The 23,467-nt window shown below is 36.7% G+C and overlaps 1 protein-coding gene across 1 annotated transcript; it reads left to right on the top strand.

Moving 5' to 3' along the window:
- The first annotated feature begins 20 nt into the window (after positions 1–20).
- LOC121877847 (ubiquitin-conjugating enzyme E2 G2) lies at positions 21–18,427 on the top strand. The gene is made up of 5 exons (XM_042383747.1): positions 21–169; positions 6,713–6,794; positions 7,341–7,459; positions 14,932–15,072; positions 18,290–18,427. Exons 1-5 carry the CDS (start codon positions 127–129, stop codon positions 18,406–18,408), a joined length of 504 nt encoding a protein of 167 aa, XP_042239681.1. The 5' UTR covers positions 21–126; the 3' UTR covers positions 18,409–18,427.
- Positions 18,428–23,467: the final 5,040 nt, after the last annotated feature.

The raw sequence follows: 23,467 nt of genomic DNA, 5'->3' as shown, positions 1-23,467 counted from the left end.
TTTTCTCTTCCCACTCCCAGTGTTCTCGATGTAACCGCCCAAAATCAGCTGTTAGGTGCGAGAATGTAAACATCTTCCAGCCCAGGACTTGCTGGCGCTGTCACCTCAATTACCTCGAGACACACCATGGCTGGCAGAGCACTGAAACGACTTATGACGGAGTACAAACGTTAGTACCGGAAAAACAACAACTCTAAACCCTGATATTGTATAATTATTTATGCCTTGAGACACAAAGTGAATACTCCCATCAGTAGTGTCAGTGAGCAGACATTTTCACTTGAATTTTATTGCATTTCTACTTTTATCTTTGTTGTGGTAGAAACTGATGGACAAAATTCAGTTTACTCTATTTATTTTTAAAAAGTTTTGGTAATACTGGAGTAGATGGCTAACACCTTAAGTTGTTTGATTTCGTTCATTTTTACCATATGTTCGAATCATTATAGTAGATAGGTAAATATTCGGGTAATTACAACTTCACAGTCGCTGATTTTTCATAGAAAAGGAATTTAAAAATGCCGCAATTTCCCTGTGTTTTATAGTGGACACTGTCATAGTTATGGAAAACGTGTTAAAGTGGTTATTTCTAAATTAAACTTAACCGTAGTTGATAAGAAAATCGGTAAATTTATATTAGTTCACACAACTCTATTAGAAAGTCAAAACTATGTTTTTCTAGTGTATTTTTGTGTTTTGTTTGGTTCTGACCTTGATTTTCGTTGGAAATTGCTTGTTTTTTTAGTTATTGCCCCCCTTCTACCCCCAACAAGATAGGGGATCCTGTTGGGAATCGGGGTTTTGGGTGGGGCGTTTTCCGACAAAAATCATGGCCAAGTGAATACAAAATACACCCCCCCCCCCCAAAAAAAAAACACTAGAAAATATATAAACCTAATCTTTTTTGGGATGACCTAACCTAACCTGACCTAACCTAACTCTCACTGTGTTTTTACTGAGGTCGGGAAAATACCATGAAACCTAAAAACCTGCTATTGCTTGTTCGTTTTTTTCCCCAAAGCGTGCAATTAACTCCATATAATTGAAGTGATACCCATCACAGACTTCCATGGTTGGAAATGAATTTGAATTTCGAAGCATGAGACCCAAAATCACAGTTGAATCTGATTGGGCAAAAAATACCGCGAATTCTAATAGCAGAAACCACAATTCATTTTAATTGATGGCAAAAAGAAGAACGCTTTTGATTGGCCGCGTGACATGTACGGGAACACATGCGCCTGACGATTTATGAAGGGAACACACTGAGTGGGAGGTCGGGTTGGCGAGAATGGCGGAAGTTTAATGGAATTAAATAGAGAAAGATTTGGCATGCGCAATCTCTGTCATTATACATTTCCAACAGCAATATAATATTAGAAAATTATCTTAAAATTAGACGTCTTTTTTGAATATGATAAAAGATTAGGGGTAGGAATGTTGTGTGAACTATTATAAAAATACCAGAAAATCAAGTGGCAGAACCATTGTTTGAAGACCTCACCAACCTAACCAAAGAAACCTACCTGACCTCACAACTTCCTAGCTGAGAGGCTCAACCGTCCGGACCCCCCCAGCATATTAAACAGAAAGAACTTATTATGATATGGTGTAATTTAAAACAATTTTGTGGACGTGAGAGCAACCGCCCAATCTGTGTGGCTTATTAACATGTACTGGCGACTGTCATTGATCGGAGATGATTGGCGATGTACTGTCGCATCACGCTGAGAAAGACAAAGTAGTGCACGCCTAGTCACATAATTATCTACTAAATGAAGCAATTTCCAAAAAAAAAGATAATATCATAACTCACTGATAAAAATATAGTAAGAATATAAAAATCAAAACAAATAACACATCGGCTGTGTAGTCCTCTATATTAGCCAATATTCGTTTTATGGCTGTGGCTCCTTTTTGTTATGAAAATAGAAATACACCAAAAAAACTTTTCTCAAAATCATTTCAACTTCCAAATCACTGTTCAAGCCTAACCTAACCAAATACGAAAATCTTGACACTGCCATTAAATGAATATTAACCAGTAAAATGTATTTTAAAAGGTGGCATTTGCTAGATCCTGACCTAACCAACCAATGAAACCTACCTAACCTAACTTCAACTGGACCCCCACCATATTAAGTAGAAAGTACTGTACGTATTTTGATATCAGGTACCAATACGGGAAAGCAACTTTGTTGAAGCATCATGGTGTAATTAATTTTTTTTTGTGGAAGTGAGAGTACACTCCGACCAAGTAGGTCGGTTGTAAACAAACAACAGACAACAAGGGCAGATTTTTTGCAGGTATACTGTATTTACAACAAATAATTACCGGTAATCAAATAATTAATTTCTTCACGTATAAAGAACATAGAAAAATTATTTTAGTGTCACATGGTTACTTTTTCACTGTGTTTTACCCCGCAATTTTACTCATCCTTCATGGCCTCTTTACTACGGGTGATTTATGATCATAGATATAGAGAAAAACTTTAGCTGACAGGCTGTTTTGGGCTATTTTGCTGGTCCCTAACCTTACAACTAATTTTTTTGTACATAAATAGCATCATAAATCGTGTTTTTCTCTGCATGCTACAATAAATACTATTACCTTGTATATAATATTATACATAAATGGGCCGGCAAAATAGCCCAAAATATGCCTGTCAGGCTATTTTGCAGTGACTGGTAATTTAGCCTAACCGAATACAGTACAGTACAGGGGGTCCCCGACTTAAAAACACCCGCTAATATGAACGAGGTCCCATAATGTCAATTATTTTAAAAATCCACCATAAGTACAATGGTTCCTAGCAGTTACATACAAGAACTAGTTTACGCGGCATACCCGGGAGGTGGAGCTGCATGTGGGGATTGATGCATCGCACCCAGTCACCCTCCTTGAGGGAGCAGGAGCATCAGTACGCTTTTCCCCCATCACCTAAACATGTGTGATTAAGTGAAAACTTTGTTTTTTCTTTTTAACTCTTTTTTTTCGACCCTCATCATGGCTCCCAAATGCAAACATGATGCAAGTCGTTCAATGGTTGGAACAGTTTTGAAAGACAAAGAGAAAATTCTTGAATATGTAAAAGGATCAAGACTAATGCACTCAACTGTGATAACAAAAAAAAAGTGGATTGTGAATTGTAATGGAAAGATTGTTAGTGATATGAATGGCAGATCAAAATCAAAGGGATTTGCCTCTAAGTCTAGCCTTGATTCAGGAAAAAGCAATAAGCTTTTATGCTGACCACGTGTTGGTGAAAGTAATGGGGAAGATTTTGTTGCTAGTAGGGGCTGGTTTAACCAGTTCAAGGTAAGGACAAATGGTGTTTGGAAAAAACACTGCCCACAAGTTTGTCCACGATTTCAGGGGCTCTGAAAATTATATTGGAAAAGTGACACAGACAGTGGTAGACCTTGGGAACCAAATCCAGCTTGATATTCATGAGGATGATGTCACACAGTTGCTTGAGCCTCATACTGAAGATTTAAGCAATGAGGACCTGATTAAACTGGAGAAGCAAATTTTGTCAGAGGATGTAGAGGAAGCTGAAACTCCATAACCAAAGGGATTCATCACCAAAGAAATGGCAGATGGTTTCAGGCTTATTGAAGAAGGACTGTTTAAATTTAAAGAACAAGATTCACCAAGATTCATAGAGGTATTACTGAATATCTACGATGCTACAGGGAGATTTATGATGAAAAGAAGAAAGTTTCGGTTCAACCATCCCAATAAAGCGTGTCACTCCTACAAATGCCCCTCTTACCATGCAAGCCAGTCCCAGGTTTCAATATAAGTGTTAAACTTTAATTTTTACTTTCCTATACAGTATTACCCCGCCTAACGCGGTTTCACTTAACGCGTTTTATCATATACGCGGTGCCTCGCCAGAGCTGAACTTTCACTTAACGCGGAATTTTTCATCATATACGCGGGAAGCGGCGCGGGCACGATGTGCACAAGGTCGCCCAGTCATCAAAACGTTACCGAGTTCTTCACCCGCCACCCACCACAGCCGGCCCAAGTCAGTGATAGTAATAATTATAGTGAGGATATGGACTTATATGGCCTTTGAGGGGTTTGACAAAGAGGCCCTGCAAGCCTCTGTGGTGGATGGTGATACAATTGATACAAGTGATACAGGTGAGGGCCAATAATCTGCCCTCTGCCTCGGAACCAACCCCCCATCCCCGTGTGCCCAGCCATCTTTTCTACTAATGCAAGTGTTAAAAAACCTAATAATATTGATATTTCTCTAAATTATTAATTGTGTGTGCATACCATCATAAAGTTAAGATAAAATTTTTACTACAACATAGTTGTGTGTCGTCAAAAAGTGGAGTTTGGGGGTCGGGCCAGTCTCTATTGGAATTAATCCCATATGTTCTGTTGTTCACTTAACGCGGTTTTCACTTAACGCGGTACCCTGTGGGTTCAATTGACCGCGTTAAGCGGGGTACTACTGTACTGTATTTTGTCATTCACTTAATTTTTTTTTCTTAAATTAAGTGATTCGAGATGTATAAAAGGACATGGGCTATGATATAGTGCACATAGGGTATGCATTCCGACTTAAGGACGGCCTCAGGAACGGAACCCATTCGTAACCTGGGGAAAAAATGGCTGTTGTTTCTTATTAGTTGGTATGAAATGTAATAGTATTATTGTTAATATCTATAAGTATTCTGACAATGATGCATCCTTACACCCAGGTAAATGCTGATGGCAACAACTCATACACATACATACCAACATCATCTGCATATTTATTTCCTGATGAAAAGAAATACTATGGACAAAAACCTGATAAGGAAAAGTTATATTCCTCCACCCAATTTGCTGTTGTGTGACTACTTTTGCTTGCTATCATGATAGTTTGTGAGTTGACATTAGTGTGTGTATGTATCATTTTTGGTATTGTGTGTTAAGATTATGTCCAATGTGAGACCTGAATTACAGTAATGCTTCTATGAACACAAAAAAGCATTTAACTACCAATGCAAATTATATGTCGATATGGTCATGAATCATCCTAATGCTTTTTCCCCTGTTGTGTTTCTTAGCAAAGAAAATTCACACACAAAAATTATATATATATATATATATATATATATATATATATATATATATATATATATATATATATATATATATATATATATATATATATATATATATATATATATATATATATATATATACACACAGTGGGGTATGCTATAACGAACGGATCCTACTACGAATATTCCTATAACGAATGGTTTTACCTATAAAACTGATAATGCTATAACGAACGAAACTCCTACAACGAACATTATAAAAATTTTTTTTTTTACTAATTTATTGTTTCTGTATTACAAGTATTAATGATATTCTTCATTTCAAGGGTTTAGATGCATATTTATGCACTTTTTTACAATTTTTACAATTTAATATTATATTTTTCAGTGTTAAGTGGTTGTATTTGGGGGCCTGGAATGGATTAATCCTATAACGAACGAATGCTATAACGAACAAGGTTCTAGAACCAATTAGATTCGTTATAGCATACCCCACTGTATATATATATATATATATATATATATATATATATATATATATATATATATATATATATATATATATATATATATATATATATATATATATATATATATATACATATATATATATATATATAATCAACGACCTCACCAGCCAGGAATCGAACCCTCGACCTACTGGGTGGGACTAGGGAACGCTAGTCCCTAGTCCCACCCAGTAGGTCGAGGGTTCAAATCCTGGCTGGTGAGGTCATTGATTATATGTTCAAAGTCCGCGTGTTATATGGACTAAAAATGAAGTACTGTATATATATATATATATATATATAAATTGAAAACAACAATAACACAGATTGGCCTGGTGAGCTAGGGAGATGAAGCTCCAGGGACAGTCTAACTTGGCGACAAGCTAAGTCCACATACAAGTTCTCTTCACACACATACACACCCATGCTCTTCATTTTTCCTATTTTATAGCAACATGCCATCTCCATAGATATAATGTTTTCCAATTCGCTTTGCAAATAAGCGGGATATGCTTTGCGAATATCGAATGTTGGTGTTAAAATATAAACTGTGAATAAGCAGGGTTGCAAATAGTGGGGTATTCTTGCACTGCAAACTTTTGTAAAAGATTTTAAAGGACTTTCTTTGCCATATCAGCATACTATTAAAGGGGTGTTCAAAATTATTAAAAAGAAAAGAAAATAGGGGTATGACCCCTGGTGACTTCCAGGCATAAAAAAAAATGGGTCCCACACACCCATCCTGCAGTGAGGCCCTTCCACTACTATTAAAGTTTTGCTACCATACTGCCTCAAAGTGATTCTTGCCATACCTTATAAGATAGACTAATTGGGAGGAGTGGGGGTGTGCAGATAAGCTGAAAGTCACGGTAATAGCTTTCCACAAAAACAGTTCACAAATCATTCTTCTAACAACTGTGCTGTTATCCAAGTTCTTTTATTGACTCACCAGTGCACTTGTAGGGTTTGCTTCATTTAAGTGAACTGAAAATTCAACAGTTCATACTCACAGTACATTACTGATACATTGTATGGTTAATCAGAATGATGATGTTATTAAAGAGATGTGAAATTTTCTGGTACAAGGAATATTATTAGTGTACTTTAATTCCAGAATTTTTTCTTTTCAGAGTTGACATTAAATCCTCCCGAGGGTATCATTGCTGGACCAACTAATGAAGAGAACTTTTTTGAATGGGAGGCGCTTATCATGTGAGTTGTATACGAATATATTTTTGCAAGCATGGATATTATGGTTAAAATATATCATTATTGTACCAGTACTCTAATTGGTGGCAGGTGGAGCTTGTCCAACTTATGGGGGTTTGTGACTTATCGCTGTCTGATTTAGAGGGGTCTTACTTACTGTGCTGCACAGATAAAAATAAATTTTATCTTAAGATTTAAGTTATAGTTTTTAATAAGATGTGAAGTGAAAGTTGGTCCCATAGGTATGACTGCCCATTAGGGACAGTGTGGATACAGCACACTGTATACTAAGCCTTTGGTACACAAGGAGGCGGCATGGCTGGTACTGTACTCTATCGCATTCATTTCCCCCAAGTTGTAAACTTGGGTACCCATTTACAACTAGGTGAACAGGGAGTGCTTGGGGATCAAACCACCGACCCATGGAACAGGAGGCAAGTGCTGTATCCACTCAAACACCATAGTCCTCAATGTCATGTACTGTAGTAATAACGGACTAATAGGTATTTTGAGTTATACCATTTCTCTTACATATGTGAATCTTTTTAGGGGTCCTGAAGGAACTTGTTTTGAGTGTGGAGTCTTTCCAGCCAAGTTGATATTCCCTCCAGACTACCCTCTGTCACCACCCAAGATGCAGTTCACTTGTGAAATGTTTCATCCCAACAGTAAGTTTTTTTTTTAATGGCCTAAGGATCATCAGTGAATGACTTTCAAGATCCAAATAGCTAAATCTCCTTTGGCAGAGTGTACCTGTTACCAAAGAGCTTTGTTAAGTCAATAGCCAGATGAAATGAGATCAAATTTTCTTCAGCAATTAGCATTTTTTCACCAAGCAGAATGAGGGTTGAAGACTCGATCCCATCTGATCTTGTGACTGACTCAAGGTCAAGGGAGACTTCTGGTCAAAGGTTGAAATAAAATGTAGATTTTCAAAAGTCAGACCTGTCCACCCATAAAAGGAAGCTCATACTCCTGCCCTAAATTCCTGCTGTATTATCAAATTGAAATAGAGTTGGTTTTATATTACTGTACCTAACTTATTTATTACTGTACTGCTGGATTAGTATATGCCACATTGTTGATTAATGACTGTCAGTATTCAGAAGAATACCACCTTTTTTTTAAACTGTCTCACAATAATTGTGAGACAGTTGATTATTAAATATAGGGTCAGACTCGTTCATAAATGTTTTAATAAATTTATTAAATAATACTGATAAATCTGAATATTTTCAAGAGCTGTACAGGCATACTCTTATAGTGCTCAAGATGTGTTTCTGGAAAACATAGTGCTATAAGAGGTCAATATACTTTACTAATGTGTTTCCAATGGAGATGTGTTTGTGACGTTATTCATATTATGAGTGTTATATGAGGGCTTCTTTGAGTCAATAATAATAATAATAATAATAATAATAATAATAATGTACTCATAATAAATGCATTAAACACATTAAACATTTCATAAATGAAAAAAATAATTTTTTTTAACTGTGGACATAAAATATACAGATGGGTTCAGATGGTTTACTTTACCAAACCCATGTTACAAACAATAATAATCTGAGGCTTACTCACCTCCACATGTTCTGTGACATGCATTCATTCACACAAATGCTTTTCTCTGACTGCTTGGCTACATTACCAGCAATATTACATTAAAATATTTGTTTATGGTTTGTTGCTAAAAATTTCTTCCAGAACATTGAGTGATATAATGAAACAGCATTTTAAGAGGCAGCTTTTAAAGAAATATTCCTGTACAGAAAATATATGATAATGATCTAGGGAGCTACAGACTCATAAAAGCATATGAAATACATCTGGCTGTATGTGATGCCAGAAACACGTTCTCATCCTTAACTAAGAATAGTTAAGTTAATTTCCTCCTTGGCATTATATAAATTGTCTAGTTACAAGGATTAAGAAGATAAATTGGGTTATCTACCTTGTCTCTCTGTAAATGAAATGTTAGACCAGGATACTAAATTTCTATCCTAGGTACAATGCAACAGTTCCACCTGGTCTACCTGTCTGCGAGATATAGCTAATGTGACAACAGCAATGCGCTCTCTCTCTCTCTCCCCATGAATTATGAGACTTACTGAGTTGCCAGTCTGAAACAGTAGTTCAATTTACCCATAGATGGCACAGTATGATGTAGGGGGAAATGGGGGTGTTATAGAGTGAGGGGGAGCTTGGCAAGTGATGGAATGGAGGTGCAGTGAGGTAAAGTTGGTAATCCCAGCAATGTTATAGATGCCAGCTATTTCCTGATATTTATTAAGATGCTAAAGATATGTTACAGTAAAAGTCCAAAAATCCGGACTGCTTGGGGATTGGGTCGGTCCGGATTTTCCGGATTCTCAGGCAGTACTTTTAAAATTCAAATTTAAGGAGGAATAAAGAAGAGATGAACAGGTACATTTTGATAGTTTATTCATTAGCAAATATAGCATGCTTCATTTATCAAAACGAGCAGTTTTAATGAAAAAGCTGTGAATTCTAGAATTTTATTCTTTGCCTTTTTTATATCTCCAATGTCGTATGTTTCCATTAGAACAGTATTGCTCACACCACGTTCTAGTTTCTTAATTATTTCAAGTTTGTTACTCAATTTCAACGTGTTCTTCTTTCTCTTCACACAATGAAGTTTATCTACTTTAGGAGCCATTATTATGGGCTTGTACAGTACTCTGTAAATGGAAAGAGTAGGACTCAAAATATTGTTATATTACAATGGTATTCTATTCATACTGTGCTTGATATAATGCACTCATGGAAATGTAATATTTTTGCTGAAATGACGTACATATTACAGTGGAAAGTGGGTCAAAATCGTGACGAAAACAATGACTTTCGCTTTCTTTCGTTCAAAAGATGTTACCGTAATCGCTTTTCGAATGGTTTTCAGTTAAAAAACTGTTGTATTACGATAATATTATATCCTAATTGACTTGAATAAATAATACGATACCATATTTCTGAATATTTTCATTATAATCCATCAAAATCATTTTCCTTGTCATCGTCTGCAGCACCAAACAGCTTCTCCCAATCCTTTCCTTGAACAGGGCTAGAGGGTACGTGTTTTTCAAATCGTTTTCAGTTAAAAAACTATTACATCACACGTATATTTTACCTAAACTGCGCCTGAATGAATATATTCTCGGAAATAAATAGTAGTTTTGCTGAAACGTGATGTATTTCAATGTAAAATAGGATAAAATACATGACGAAAACAAAGGACTTTACCTAAGCTTCCGATGTTCTTGAGATGTTACTCGTTTTTTTAATAGTTTTCGGTTAAAATTCTGTTATATTACTATGATATTCTATTCATACTGTGCTTGATATAATACATTCACGGAAATGTAATATTTTTGCTGAAATTACATACGCATTACAGTGGAAAGTGGGATAAAATCGTGACGAAAACAATGACTTTCGCTTTCTTTCGTTCAAAAGATGTTACCGTAATCGCTTTTCGAATGGTTTAGTTAAAAAACTGTTGTATTACAATATTATTCCCTCCTAATTGACTTGAATAAATACTTGAATGGAAATATACAATATTTTTGTTGAAACTACCTGCGTTTCGGTGTAAAGTGTCGTAATAATAAATGGTAAACAATTTGCCTTCGGCACTCATGTTTCAGGCACGGCGAGCCTCAGTTTATAGGACGTAGAGTGTTTTTACTGAAAGTTTTGTTGTTCCATTACCCTCAAAAATGTGGGTCGAACTATAAACGAGGAATATCATAAATTAACGATTTCTTGGTAAAAAAATCAGGGTCGACCTATAAACGAGGGGGGTTATAGACGAGTATATACGGTATGTTGTCACAGTTTGATTGCTCGTTTTAAAGTGGCGACCGTGTGGTCGCTTGTTGTCGCTGTGCAGCTGTGGTGCTCACGCATGCGCACATACACACAAAAGCCCGCTAAAAAAAAATTAGTTTTCGAAAAGTCCGGATTCTCGGGTGGTCCAGATTTTTGGACTTTTACTGTATATTGTTAATAATACTAAACCGATGTTTTGTTTGTTGCTTTAAAGGTAAAGTCAACTGATTATACTCTTCAAATTCCACCGAGTTTTGGATACCCCATCCCTCAACTCATTGGTCTATCAGTACACATACATCATCAGTATGGGCTAAAGAGGAATGCATTTGCTTCAACATTAATACTTTGTCCAACTATTAGTGCAATACACACACAGTTCACATTATGGATGAGATTAACCAATGAACATTAAAATGATTTGCAGAATCTATGTTCCAGTACAGTAAGACCCTTCAAGTCAGACTGTGGGGGCCTGTTAGTTGACTTATGTGGTCGAAATTACCGTCGGGGGGGGGGGGTAATTTCGACCACCATTTTTGCTGAAAAACCACATCTAAAAACAAAATTAAAGTTGACAATACTTATTTACCGTGTACTTACATTGTAGCAGATGATTTTTGAGATTATATATTGTAGCGGACAATTATTGATGAATCTTGAGTTGGAGGACAAAAGGGGCTGCTTAAAAGCAGCATTTATTTCTTGGTTTAATGACTATTGGAATCGAGGATACGAGGAGGTAGATCGGGGGTTACCACCAATTCTGACTCTGAGGTGTAAGTTAAGTGATGGCAGACTAATGGGGGTTTCCAACTTATGAAAGTCTGACTTGGGGGGAGAGGGGGATTGTCTTACTGTAACAGTAATGGAGTACTGTAGTACCCATTCCCACAGTGATATTTTCGTAAAAGGTGATCATGTGTTCTGTGTTGGAGACAGAGAGGTAGAAGCCGACACCTCCACTGCCAAGGAGTTGCTTTCAATTGTCATAAAGGTGCCTGTTCTACCGATTATGTCAATGATTAAGTTTAACATATGTATATTCCTGAATATTACTGATGAATATCAACTTCACATGAAAATTAAAAGCATCTTATCTGAAATGCTCAAAACATATTATGGAGCATTAAAAACTGTTGAAGGTGTAGGGGCATGGCAGCTCTAAAGGCCCAGTCTTGGCCCATTTGTTTTAATTTGCATTACCAGGTTGAGTGTGCACAGCAATATTAATACGCATTACTATATTTACAGTTATAATGTTCTTATTTTAGTATGGAATAATAGGTCAAGAATGTGTGTGGGCTATGTGTGGTGTGTATGTGGAGAGGAGTGCAGTGGGTTTGTAGTGTGGGTGTGTCACATGGTACTGTATACAGTATGTAAAGCATTTACTGTATATTCTATCAACATGAGCAGAGAGTAACAGAGTTAACGATAAACAGTGTAGATATATATATATAGTCAACCCTCGCTTTACGCGGTCCCACATTCCGCATTTCCACGTTTACACGGTACCCTGCCGAAACAAGAATGCTCACATTCCGCGGTGCGTGTACCCCTTTACGCGGAGAGCGGCTGGCGAGCCGCACCATTTTTGGATCCAAACCTCCCGCCATCTCTCCCGCCATCCGCCATGTTGTGTAAGTGGCGCGAGCATGGTGCGCACAAGGTCGCCCAGTCATCAAAACATTACAGAGTTCTTCACCCACCACGGCCGGCCCAAGTCAGTGATAGTGATAATTATAGTGAGGATATGGACTTTGAGGGGTTTGACAAAGAGGCCCTGCAAGCCTCTGTGGTGGATAGTGATACAATTGATATATATATATATATATATATATATATATATATATATATATATATATATATATATATATATATATATATATATATATATATATATATATATATATATATATATATACACACAGTAGTACCCCGATTTACGCGGTCAATTGAACCCACAGGGTACCGCGTAAAGTGAACAACAGAACATATGGGATTAATTCCAATAGAGACTGGCTCGACCCCCAAACTCCACTTTTTGACGACACACAACTATGTTGTAGTAAAAATATTATCTTAACTTTATGATGGTATGCACACACAATTAATAATTAAGAGAAATATCAATAATATTAGTTTTTTTAACACTTACATTAGTAGAAAAGATGGCTGGGCACACAGGGATGGGGGGGTTGGTTCCGAGGCAGAGGGCAGATTATTGGCCCTCACCTGTATCAATTGTATCACTATCCACCACATAGGCTTGCAGGGCCTCTTTGTCAAACCCCTCAAAGTCCATATAAGTCCATAACCTCACTATCACTGACTTAGGCCAGCTGTGGTGGGTGGCGGGTGAAGAACTCGGTAATGTTTTGATGACTGGGCGACCTTGTGCGCATCCTGCCCGCGCCGCTTCCCGCGTATATGAGTAGATACACCGCGGAAAGTGAAAGTTCGGTTCTGGCGAGGCACCGCGTAAATGAGAAATCGCGGAAACTGAAACCGCGTAAAGCGGGGTAATACTGTATATATATAGTGGTCCCTCGGTTAACGAACACAATTGGTTCCACAGAATTGTTCGTTAACCGAATCTATTATTTCAATGGGATATTGGGTAATTGGTTCCAACTCACAGAAAAGTACATACAAAGTATAAACAAAATGCAGTGCAGTACTGTACACTTACTTTGAGGTGTGTATGTAGAATGTTGCTGGTTGATGATGATGATGGGAATTAGAAGTGGGGGAGTGGAGAGGGAGAAGAGAATTCTTGGAAGGTGAGTCACCTTCCATAATAATCTCAGGAACTTCTGGACTGACAGATTCTCTAACATGAAAATCCTCTCTCCTTTTTGGAGAGGAACACTGAGGAGAATCATCTTTCTCACCCAAGCTTGATGCAGTAATTTCACCAATAAAATTTTAAGTTCATTAGCTGTAATTAAAGATAACTGTATTTTATTTAAATCAACACTGCACTGTGCTATATATTATCAATATGTTAACTAAATTTCAGAATGACCAATAATTTTAATGTAAAAATATTCAGGAGATCAACAAACTCGATGTTTCCTTCACTGTAAACAAAGTTAAACAGAGAAGCTTTGGCGGGTGAGTCAAGCGGCTGATGAGTGCATAAAAACTATGTAGTTCCCTGTACTGCATATATTATCAATATGTTAACTGTATAAAAAATGCAAAAATATTAAAGAGCACAACCTTCTTGATATTTACTCCACCGGAAACGAATGTGAACATAGAACCAATTACTGTACCGTATTGGCGGACTAGCCGATCAGCTGATAAGCACAACAAAACGTGTTCTCGTCAGGCTTTCGTTAATCCAAGTTTTGTTCGTTAATCGAACTGAAAATCCTTTTGGGAGCTAATTCGTTAACCGAAATTTTGTTAATTGGACCGTTCGCTAACCAAGGGACCGCTGTATATATATATATATATATATATATATATATATATATATATATATATATATATATATATATATATATATATATATATATATATATATATATATATATATATATATATATATATATATATATATATATATATATATATATATATATATATATATATATATATATATATATATATATATATATATATATATATATATATATATATATATATATATATATATATATACACAGTGGCCCCAGTCATACCAAAAAAATTTCAAATTACGTATTTTCGAGTCCCAACGTTAGTCATTCCTCTGTGTGCAAACAAAATTTTCATTTTGTAATTTCCTTTAAAATGGCTGGCAAGCTTAAAAGTGAGAGTTTTGTGGTGCTGAGAAGAAAAAGACACACCCATTTTAGATTTTCTATGCATTATTTTCGCATTTTCGACTTAAGACCTGGATTTGGGTCCCTAACCCCGTTGTAAGTCGAGGAGTGGTACAACTGGGGCGGTCGTATGTCTGGGTGGTCGTAAGTCGAGGAGTAGCTGTATATATATATCGTTGACTCCGTTATTCCGTTACTCTCTACTCACATTGATAAAATATACAGTAAATATTGGAAGTGAATATATTTTTTAACACTTCCATCACCATCCAAAATCACTTCCAGCACCATGCAGATGTTGCAGAGTGCATCTGTATTTGAAGTACCTGGATAAACCTGCATGGAACCACTGACTCTTTATCTTACTCAAATTTTCACTGTGTATTGATTGCATTTAGGAGAACTGTGCAAAAAAAATTTCTGTCTTAATGAATTATGACTCGGCAAGGGTAAATAATGAGTTATTATTTAACCAGTTTACTCAGATGGCCGAGTATGCATCTCCATCCTCCACGCACCAGGTGATGACCCCATGGGATATGAAACCAGTGCTGAAAGGTGGAGTCCAGTCCAGAGTGTAGAGAAAATATTACTCTCGGTGGTATCTATGCTGGCAGGTGAGTTTGAAATACAAAATATTAATATCCACCCTGGCAAATGTTGAGAAATACAGAAAGGCATGACCTTGTGAAAGCCAGTCAATGACTTACAGGTTTTAACAGAATATGTGAGATCCAAACTACTAAAACATCTTTCTCCAAAGAGCAGCTCTAGTCAGAGGGGAGGACATGTTTTAACAACAGGATGCACAATTCAGGCTGATAAGGAAAATAAAATAAAATAAAATAATATAGCATACACTTTAGAAACAAATAATATAGTAGTGATATCTCCGTTAGCTGGAATAATTGGTGCAGAGCACTTCTGGGAGTGAGAGATTTCTGGATAACGAGATGACTCCCTTGAAGCCGGTAAAAAAATCCTTCATCCCCGGAATTTTCCAGGTATCGGGAAAATTTTCTTGGAAGTTCCAGAAATTGCGCATTACATCATCTCTCGAACCCAGAAAGAAATCCCCGATCCCCAGAATTTTGATCTATTTTATCTCACAGCCGGAAGAAATCCCCAATCCCTGTAATTTTCCGTGTACTGTACTGGAAAAATTTTCTCAGAATTTCCGGAAAATGTGCATGATTTTAATCTCTCAAACCTAGAAAAAATCCCTCATCCCCAGAAATTTTCGGGTACCGGGAAAATTTTATTGAAATTTTCCAGAAAATGTGCCCCTCGGAAATCGTTCCCAAAGCCAGAATTTCAAGATAATTCTGGCTTTGGAAACGATTTTCCGAGAAAATTTCAATTCCGGCTATCAGAGAGTTCTGGTTAAGAGGGATTCCAGCTAACGGAGATATTACTGTACTGTGCAGGCCAAACTAGTTTGTAGATATTTCAGTTTCCTGTGCCGTACTGCCCTACAGTAGGTCATCCATGTTACCCTCGGACCTAGGCCTACCAGTAGACTAAATCAGTTTTGCTTCCTTACACTGTGTCATTCACACAAACTCAGCTGAACATTGTTTTGCATCTTGAACAAAATAAAGAAAACATTGTTGTATGCATACTTTAAATAAAAAATACATTAAATGTAGTATATTTAGAAGTTGCGAGTTCCCTAAAAGCAATTCTCACTTATTCCTAGCTTTTCCAAATTGTTTACTTAGCTTGTTAATTCACGGGATTTTCCCCTAGTCTGAATTAGTAATTGGAGAAAGAAAACCTCAGAATACTTATGTGATGTGAAAGCTTTACTACAGTTAGTCAGTGGTAAAGATCTCAAGAGAAACCTCATTACAGTACATGGCAGGAGAGAAGGAAGTCTTGCATGGAAACAAAACTTTAATTATAATAAAAACTTCAAAGCCATATTTAAGAAAAACAATAAAAGCAACAATTTGTAATTAGCTTTAGATAATAGAAATGAAATATAAACAATAGAAAACTGGTCACTTGATTATTATACTGTACAAGATAAGAAACCAGAGTTGACTTTAGACCAGTTGCAAACCTAGATATTAAAACAAATTATCCAGACGAGATAAGATAAGGCAGAATATTCTCGAGATAAGATATGTATTTAAGTAATATGACAAATTGTTGACCCAGAAAATGCTTGAGACAATTTAGGTATGGGTAAACCTCAATTTCGATAGGGTTATATTCCTGAAAACCACATCACAAACTGAAATATCATAAATGGAATTCACTAGGATACGTGCCCAGCCAGTCCTATACACATGTACAGTTGGGTCTTCATGTACGCGATCAATTGAACCCGTGGAGGCCCGCATAAAACGAGAAACGCGTAAATGAAATAATAGAACATACGGGATTAATTGAAATAGAGACTGGGCCAAACTCCACTTTTTCCGACACAATACCTACGTTGTAGTAAAAATAACATCTTAATTTTATGATGGTATGCATACATAATTAATAATGAAGAGAAATATCAATAATATTAGGTTTTTTAACACTTACGTTAGTAGAAAAGCTGGGTCGGCACACGTGGATGGCGGCTGGTTCCGAGACAGAGGGCAGATTAGTTGCTGTGCTTGTGGTTGTGGTGGGTTGCGGGGGAGGAAGTCCTCAGTACTACGTTGGCGACTAGCATTGATGTTGTCGAGATAGATCTGGATATACGGCTCCATGAATTTCGTCAGATGGTCATTAGACACTTCATACCGATGCTGGTCTGGGTAGTTATCAAGGATGAGCTTAAGTTTCTCCCCCAACTCGATGATTTCCTTCACATTATCATGGCTTGGTCCAGGTAATTCAATGTTTTTCTCTGGTGGTGGGGGTCCCGCGGCAGCCGTTGTGAGGGGAATAGCGGGCACAAGAGAGAACTGTATACGCGGACTGAGAACAATGAGACAGGCCCTGCTAGGTCAGTGACTTCTTCCCTCCCATGACAGGGCACGTCATATTACATTAAACCAATCACAGCTAGCGGGGGAGGGAGGTAAGGATGCGTGGCCCAATCACAGTCCGATACGTCATATGACGTCACCGATAACGCAACAGCGACATACTGCGCACCCCTCCCCGTGCTGCTTCCCCCCGCTTGTGGTCAGGCATGGCCGGAGGTTTGAATCCAAAATGGCGTGCGGCTGGACCGCCAGCTGCTCTCCGCGTAAATGACAAAATTTACCGCGTAATTAAAGCATTTCAATTCTGGCAAGCCACCGTTAAATGACAAAACGTGAAACCAAAACCGCGTAAATACAGACTCAACTGGGTATAAGAAAAAAAAAATCCTACACAAATAAAATAAATGAATAGAAAACAATTAAACAACACTCACCATATCATTAAGAACAAGTCAGGCCACTTCACAATGTCAAGCTTCACCTCGAGAGACATGTTTTTTTTTCCTGGGCTTTCCCAGATGCAAGAGCCTTCAGCAACAGCTTGTGAGACATTTTTAAAGTTACACTGCTCACTTTACAGTCAAAAAACAGAGAGAAAGCACTTCACAATCACAGTAAATATGAGGAATAAATAAAAATTTTAATAATTGATCAGTAAAAAAAAAAAAAAATACTACGTTGCCATTTGTCAATCGTTTCTAAGGGCATGAGACAGAGCACAGCCGAGAGATCCCCCACGCCTTTCCCCTGTTCTGAGGGCTAATTCCAGTGGTAATTTATTAAATTCGTATAAGCAAATTAATCTTATTAGCTTTTCAAGTCACTTCTTCGTTTGATATCCTAATTAAACACTTACCTTCACTAATTGTAGACCATAAGAACAAAATATTCATTGTCATTTCAGAACCAAATGATGAAAGCAGCGCAAATGTTGATGCAGCAAAGATGTGGAGAGATGATAGAGAACAGTTCAACAAAATTGCAGAGAGGTTGGTGCGTAAGACGCTAAATTTGTCATATTAGTAAATAAAAATTCACTCAATATGGTTGCTTTCTTTTTCTTGGTTACAGTATTAATAAATTTGAAATACATAATTGTGTGAAAACTTGTGTTAATTTGAAAATTATTAGATGAAAAAAATTTAAGGGTAAATATATTTAAGATGTCATGAATTTTATTGTTGACTACTGTAAATAGTAAAGAACTAAAAGCAAAAAGAGGTAGGCCAGAGAGGTTTTGTGAGACAGGGTTTTTTTGTGTGAAACCTTTTTGTATCCTGCCTGATAAAATCTTTTCGGGGTTATCAACAAATTACCTATGAGATATTTCCACAAGAGCATCTCGTCAGTACTTGCCATTATCAAGTGGCTCAGCATGCATTAATAGCAGGCTACCTTGTTCCATCAGATCACTGCAAATTGCTGCATAACAGCTCCTAACCAATGAACCAGGGTTTAAGATGTATTTTTATTTCCCAACCTTCACAGTCCAACTGCCCACAACCCTCCTCTTGCCAGCTCCATGACTTTTACTATCGGATCATCCCTGGAGACGTGAATGTCACACTTTGATTTATTATAATTTATCTGATGGTTATTGGTACAGTATTAGCCATACATTTTTTTTTTAGGTTCTGTATTATTATGGTGAATGATGGTTAGTGGATATATTTTGACTGTGAAAGCTAAAAGTTTTTCTTACATTTTATCCCAAGTGGACACGTGATGGTGATTCATTATACAGTATAGAGCCAACTTATCCTGAACTTAAGGGTCTTGCAGACAACTTATGTACATAGTTTGACCTTTCAGTTAAATTATGCACATATTTACCAAATAAATTTTACTCTTTTTGTTTAGAAAGTGTAAAATGTATCTTTTATATAAGTGTATGATAGTCAGGAAATTATTCTAGTTTTGAGGGAAAACATCACTGCCAAGAGCTCTAACCAATACAGTAAGCCATATTTTTTATCATAACCACATTGCCAGATCTAGCAGTTGCACCTTACTGTACAAGTCTCCCTACTCAAATTGTGGTTTCCTCCATCACGGTTTCCAATTCTCACAGTGTATATGAAGTGTACCGACTTCCTTTCTCATGATCCCATTTTTTGCTGTTCCCAGTGGTGTTTGTGCATTTTGGCAATGAGTCACTGCTGTGTTGTGATTGTAAGGTTTACAGGATTTTCTGGTTGAGACCCTAAAGAGCAAATTACAGTTAATGGGCTTGTTGATGTCCCAGCAGCTTCTAATATATCATGACATTTGTCAGAAGTGTGAAGTTCCTGAATAATTATAGTCTGATTATCTTTATGAACCCTTTGTGTATTGGCTTCCTCTGTGCTGAGTAAAATCATTTGGTGTTAGCCAAACAAATTATTAAGTGGTGTCACCATAGTTAAGGGGTCAATATTTACAGTATTTATATAAACAAAATATTAATATTGTTTCATGTAGCAATTGAAAACAATAATATTAGTTTTTTTTTAACCCTAAATAATTCCCATACACTAAAAACTATATCAATTGGGAACCAAATATTTTGCATTAATGTAGCCTAATGTTACAGAAAGACATAACGATCCTGAGAGTTATCAAGTATCATATGATTTATTTGTAATGTGACCCATCAATGGCATTTAATGGTTTTCACTTAGTCATGCCATGGTGCTCACTGTGGAAGAATGCACGTTTCTTGTTGAACATTACATCAAGAATGCATCCTTTAGGAAATGTCAAATTGCATTTAAAAGTCGCTTTAGTGGTTGTACGAAACCTTTGAAATCAGTGATATGGAAACTGGTACAGCAGTTCAGAGAAACAGGCTGTGAAATTTAAAAAACACATGTGCCAGCCAAGTGTTGTTACACTGGAGTAAGTGGATGAAGTGTGGGAAAGAATGGAAGAAAGTCTGAAAAAATGTAACTGAATAAAATAAATATGAAGAAATTTATGTTTATCTACCAGATATTACAAGTTGAAAAATAACCATATCGTAACTCCTATCTCAGCCTGGTACGAAGAGCGTTAGGGGGATGTGGCCGCCCCAGCTGACTCCTGGGGACGCACAATTTGAATATTTGCCGGGACCTAAATTTATATAAGCAGGGAAAACTTTTGTAAAATGAATTAGAGGTGATAATTTAAGAATTACCGGTACTTTTTAGCGAATTTTCGTATCTCAAACATTCACATGGTGAGGGATACCTGTACCTGACAACAGCTCTCCATGCTTCATAGTCTCTTATGATCTCTCTCTTAAAGTTCTTAGGTCTAATGTCATTTCTTACAACCTCTCTCCATGTCATTCTTGGCCTGCCCTTAGCTCTCCCCTGCACATTTAGGCTCATGCTCCTCTTTACCCAATTGGTCTCATCCATTATCTTCACATGCCCTAAACCTCACAGCCTGCCTCTACACAAAACTGCCAATACACTCACAATACCCAGCTGCCTTTTTAGATTTAAACAGGGTTTCCTATCTTTCAGTTCCACATTGAACATCTACTTTACCATTCTCATTTCAGCTCACTCAAGCCTGCATGTCAATCCTCTTTAACTTCCCCCGTTTCACTGCCATACAACATCACACTTATCATTCCAGTTGCATACATCTTTCCTTCACATGAAGGGAAGGTCCTCTTATCTTCAATAAAGGCAGCAACTCCCTAACCTTCCTTCAGTCGGTTCTAACTCTTGCTTCAGCACCCCCTCCAACACTGGTAGCAGAACTCATCAACACAATCCAAGGATACATCACTCATGTTGAGTTTCTTGTTGATTTTTTCTAGCCTTATTGAAACCACATGATTACCTGCACATACTTAGTCAGCAACAACCTTTTGTACAAAGTACAAATCTTATATACTGGTGATGAATCAGTTCACATGTGAGTGTGAGGTAGAGTGAAGACTTCAGCACCAGTATTAACTCAACCCTGACCAAGGCTGATATGCTACAAGTACTGTACTGTATTGAACCCCGACCTAGGCTAATATGATACAGGTTGTACCTCTCTAGTCCGGCAACCTCGGGACCTGACCGGTGCCGGACCATGGAAATTCACCCTTTTCCTGGATAGATAGTGACTTGTGCTTACACTTTGAAGCACTAACACCACTTTCACTGCTTCATGGTCTCTTTGAAGACATATTGAAGGGTTAAATGTTGTACAGTAGGTTCTCAAATTTTGCGAGTTTTCAATTCAATGTTTTTTATTTGGACACCCAAAAAAAACTACAGTACACGATTTAAAATTTTGACGGCGGAAACTCGAATTTCGACGGGTTTGAGCGGCCCGCCAACGTTCAGACGTGCACAAATTGTGTAAACAGCGTCATTTCTTTTATGTACAAAAGATACATTATTGTTTATTACTGAATGTCTTTTTGATTGAATTAATGTTTATGTGTGCAAAATGAACAATACAATTCATTAATAATACATAGAATATTAAAACCAGTGACTGACTGGTTCTACATATAAAACTGAAGAAAATAAGACCCTGGTTGTAGCTGTATTAAAATTAATGTAAAAAGTTAATATGGTTGTTTTAAGTAATGTTATTTAATGTTAATAAATGGAACAATAAAAGTAGCTAACCATTAATGGTAAAGAAAAAACGTGAGACTGCGCGTATGTAAGTGTGCACATGTGAAAACATATCGTCATTACTCAACATAAGAATATGAAAGCAACACTTCTTTACTGTTCATATATATTTTAATTAATGTTTCTGAATTTAAAACAAAATTTCTACTCACCAGTGGTGGTAAAGTCGAAAACATAAGGACAGCCAATGTTGTTGTTTGTGCTTTTACTCAGATGACGAGTCAACAGGTTCAACTCTAGCTAAAGCTGTAGAACGTAATAACTTTTTCTGTGTTGTTTTTAGTTTTTATTTAACTTTATCTGTGTTATTTTCGTTGGTTTATTAGGATGTTGCTTTATTACAGGTAGTAATTCGCCAAAAAAGTAGGGTAAATAAGGCAAAATTTAGCCAAACATTGAAAGTATCAGACTTAAATTAATTTTCTCCATGGGCAAACTAAAATCGTTCTGGACCACGGGAGTTTCCGGACTAAAGAATGCCGGACTGTACAAGTATTGAACTCTGACCTAGGCTAATATACTACCTGTACAAGTATTGAACCCTGACCTACAATAATATAATGTAAGTACAGTCAACCCTCACTTTGCGCGGTTAATGTAACCCACAGGATACCGCGGAAAGTGAGAAACGCGTAAAGTGAATAACATAACATATGGGATTAAATGAAATAGAGACCAGCTGACCCCCAAACTCCACTTTTTCCAACACAATACCTATGTTCTAGTAAAAATAACATCTTAATTTTATGATGGTACATGCACACAATTAATACTTAAGAGAAATAGAGAAATACAGTCGCCAAGTTAATGTCCATTCAAATAATGGACTCAACTCCCTCCCCCTCTTCTCACACTACACTCGCTGGCTCTTCCCTCTCTGAGAAATTTTTTGGGGAAAACCAGGTATAGTAATAAATAATACCTCAAACTAAAGTTAGGATAATATAATTGACATTGCTGGATTCCTTGTAAGACCAGGAATATTTTGAATATAAATGTCATATATTTTGCACAAAAGATAACATATTTACTCAGAGTAAACATTGTATCTAAAATTTGTATGTCTAATGCAAAATCTATGATGTTTATATTCAAAATGATCATCAAATTGTAAGAATTCCAGCAATGTAAATTATATTCTGGCCAGATAATTTGTATGAATTTTATGAGCTAAATAAAAAATTATACTTCACCAGCGTAAAGGGGTACACCCACCGCGGAATGTGAGCATCCTGGGTTCTGGCAGGGCACCGTGGAAACGCGGAATGTGGGACCGCGTAAAGTGAGGGTTGACTGTACAATATTGATATTTTATTAATTTTGGATATACTATCTGATTAATAAATCGCCAGTAAAAATATTGACAACTAAAGAGAAATCTTCCTGTAGTGTGTCAAACAACCCATACTGCAATGTTAGTTATGGTCAATAAAAATAAACTAAAGATATATACTAAATCAATAGAATTA

This window comes from Homarus americanus, unplaced genomic scaffold (assembly GCF_018991925.1).
Source record: "Homarus americanus isolate GMGI-L3 unplaced genomic scaffold, GMGI_Hamer_2.0 scaffold33468, whole genome shotgun sequence".
Taxonomy (NCBI): domain Eukaryota; kingdom Metazoa; phylum Arthropoda; class Malacostraca; order Decapoda; family Nephropidae; genus Homarus; species Homarus americanus.
Note: the sequence above shows the minus strand (reverse complement) of the source record. Positions and strands in the feature narration are given on the sequence as shown.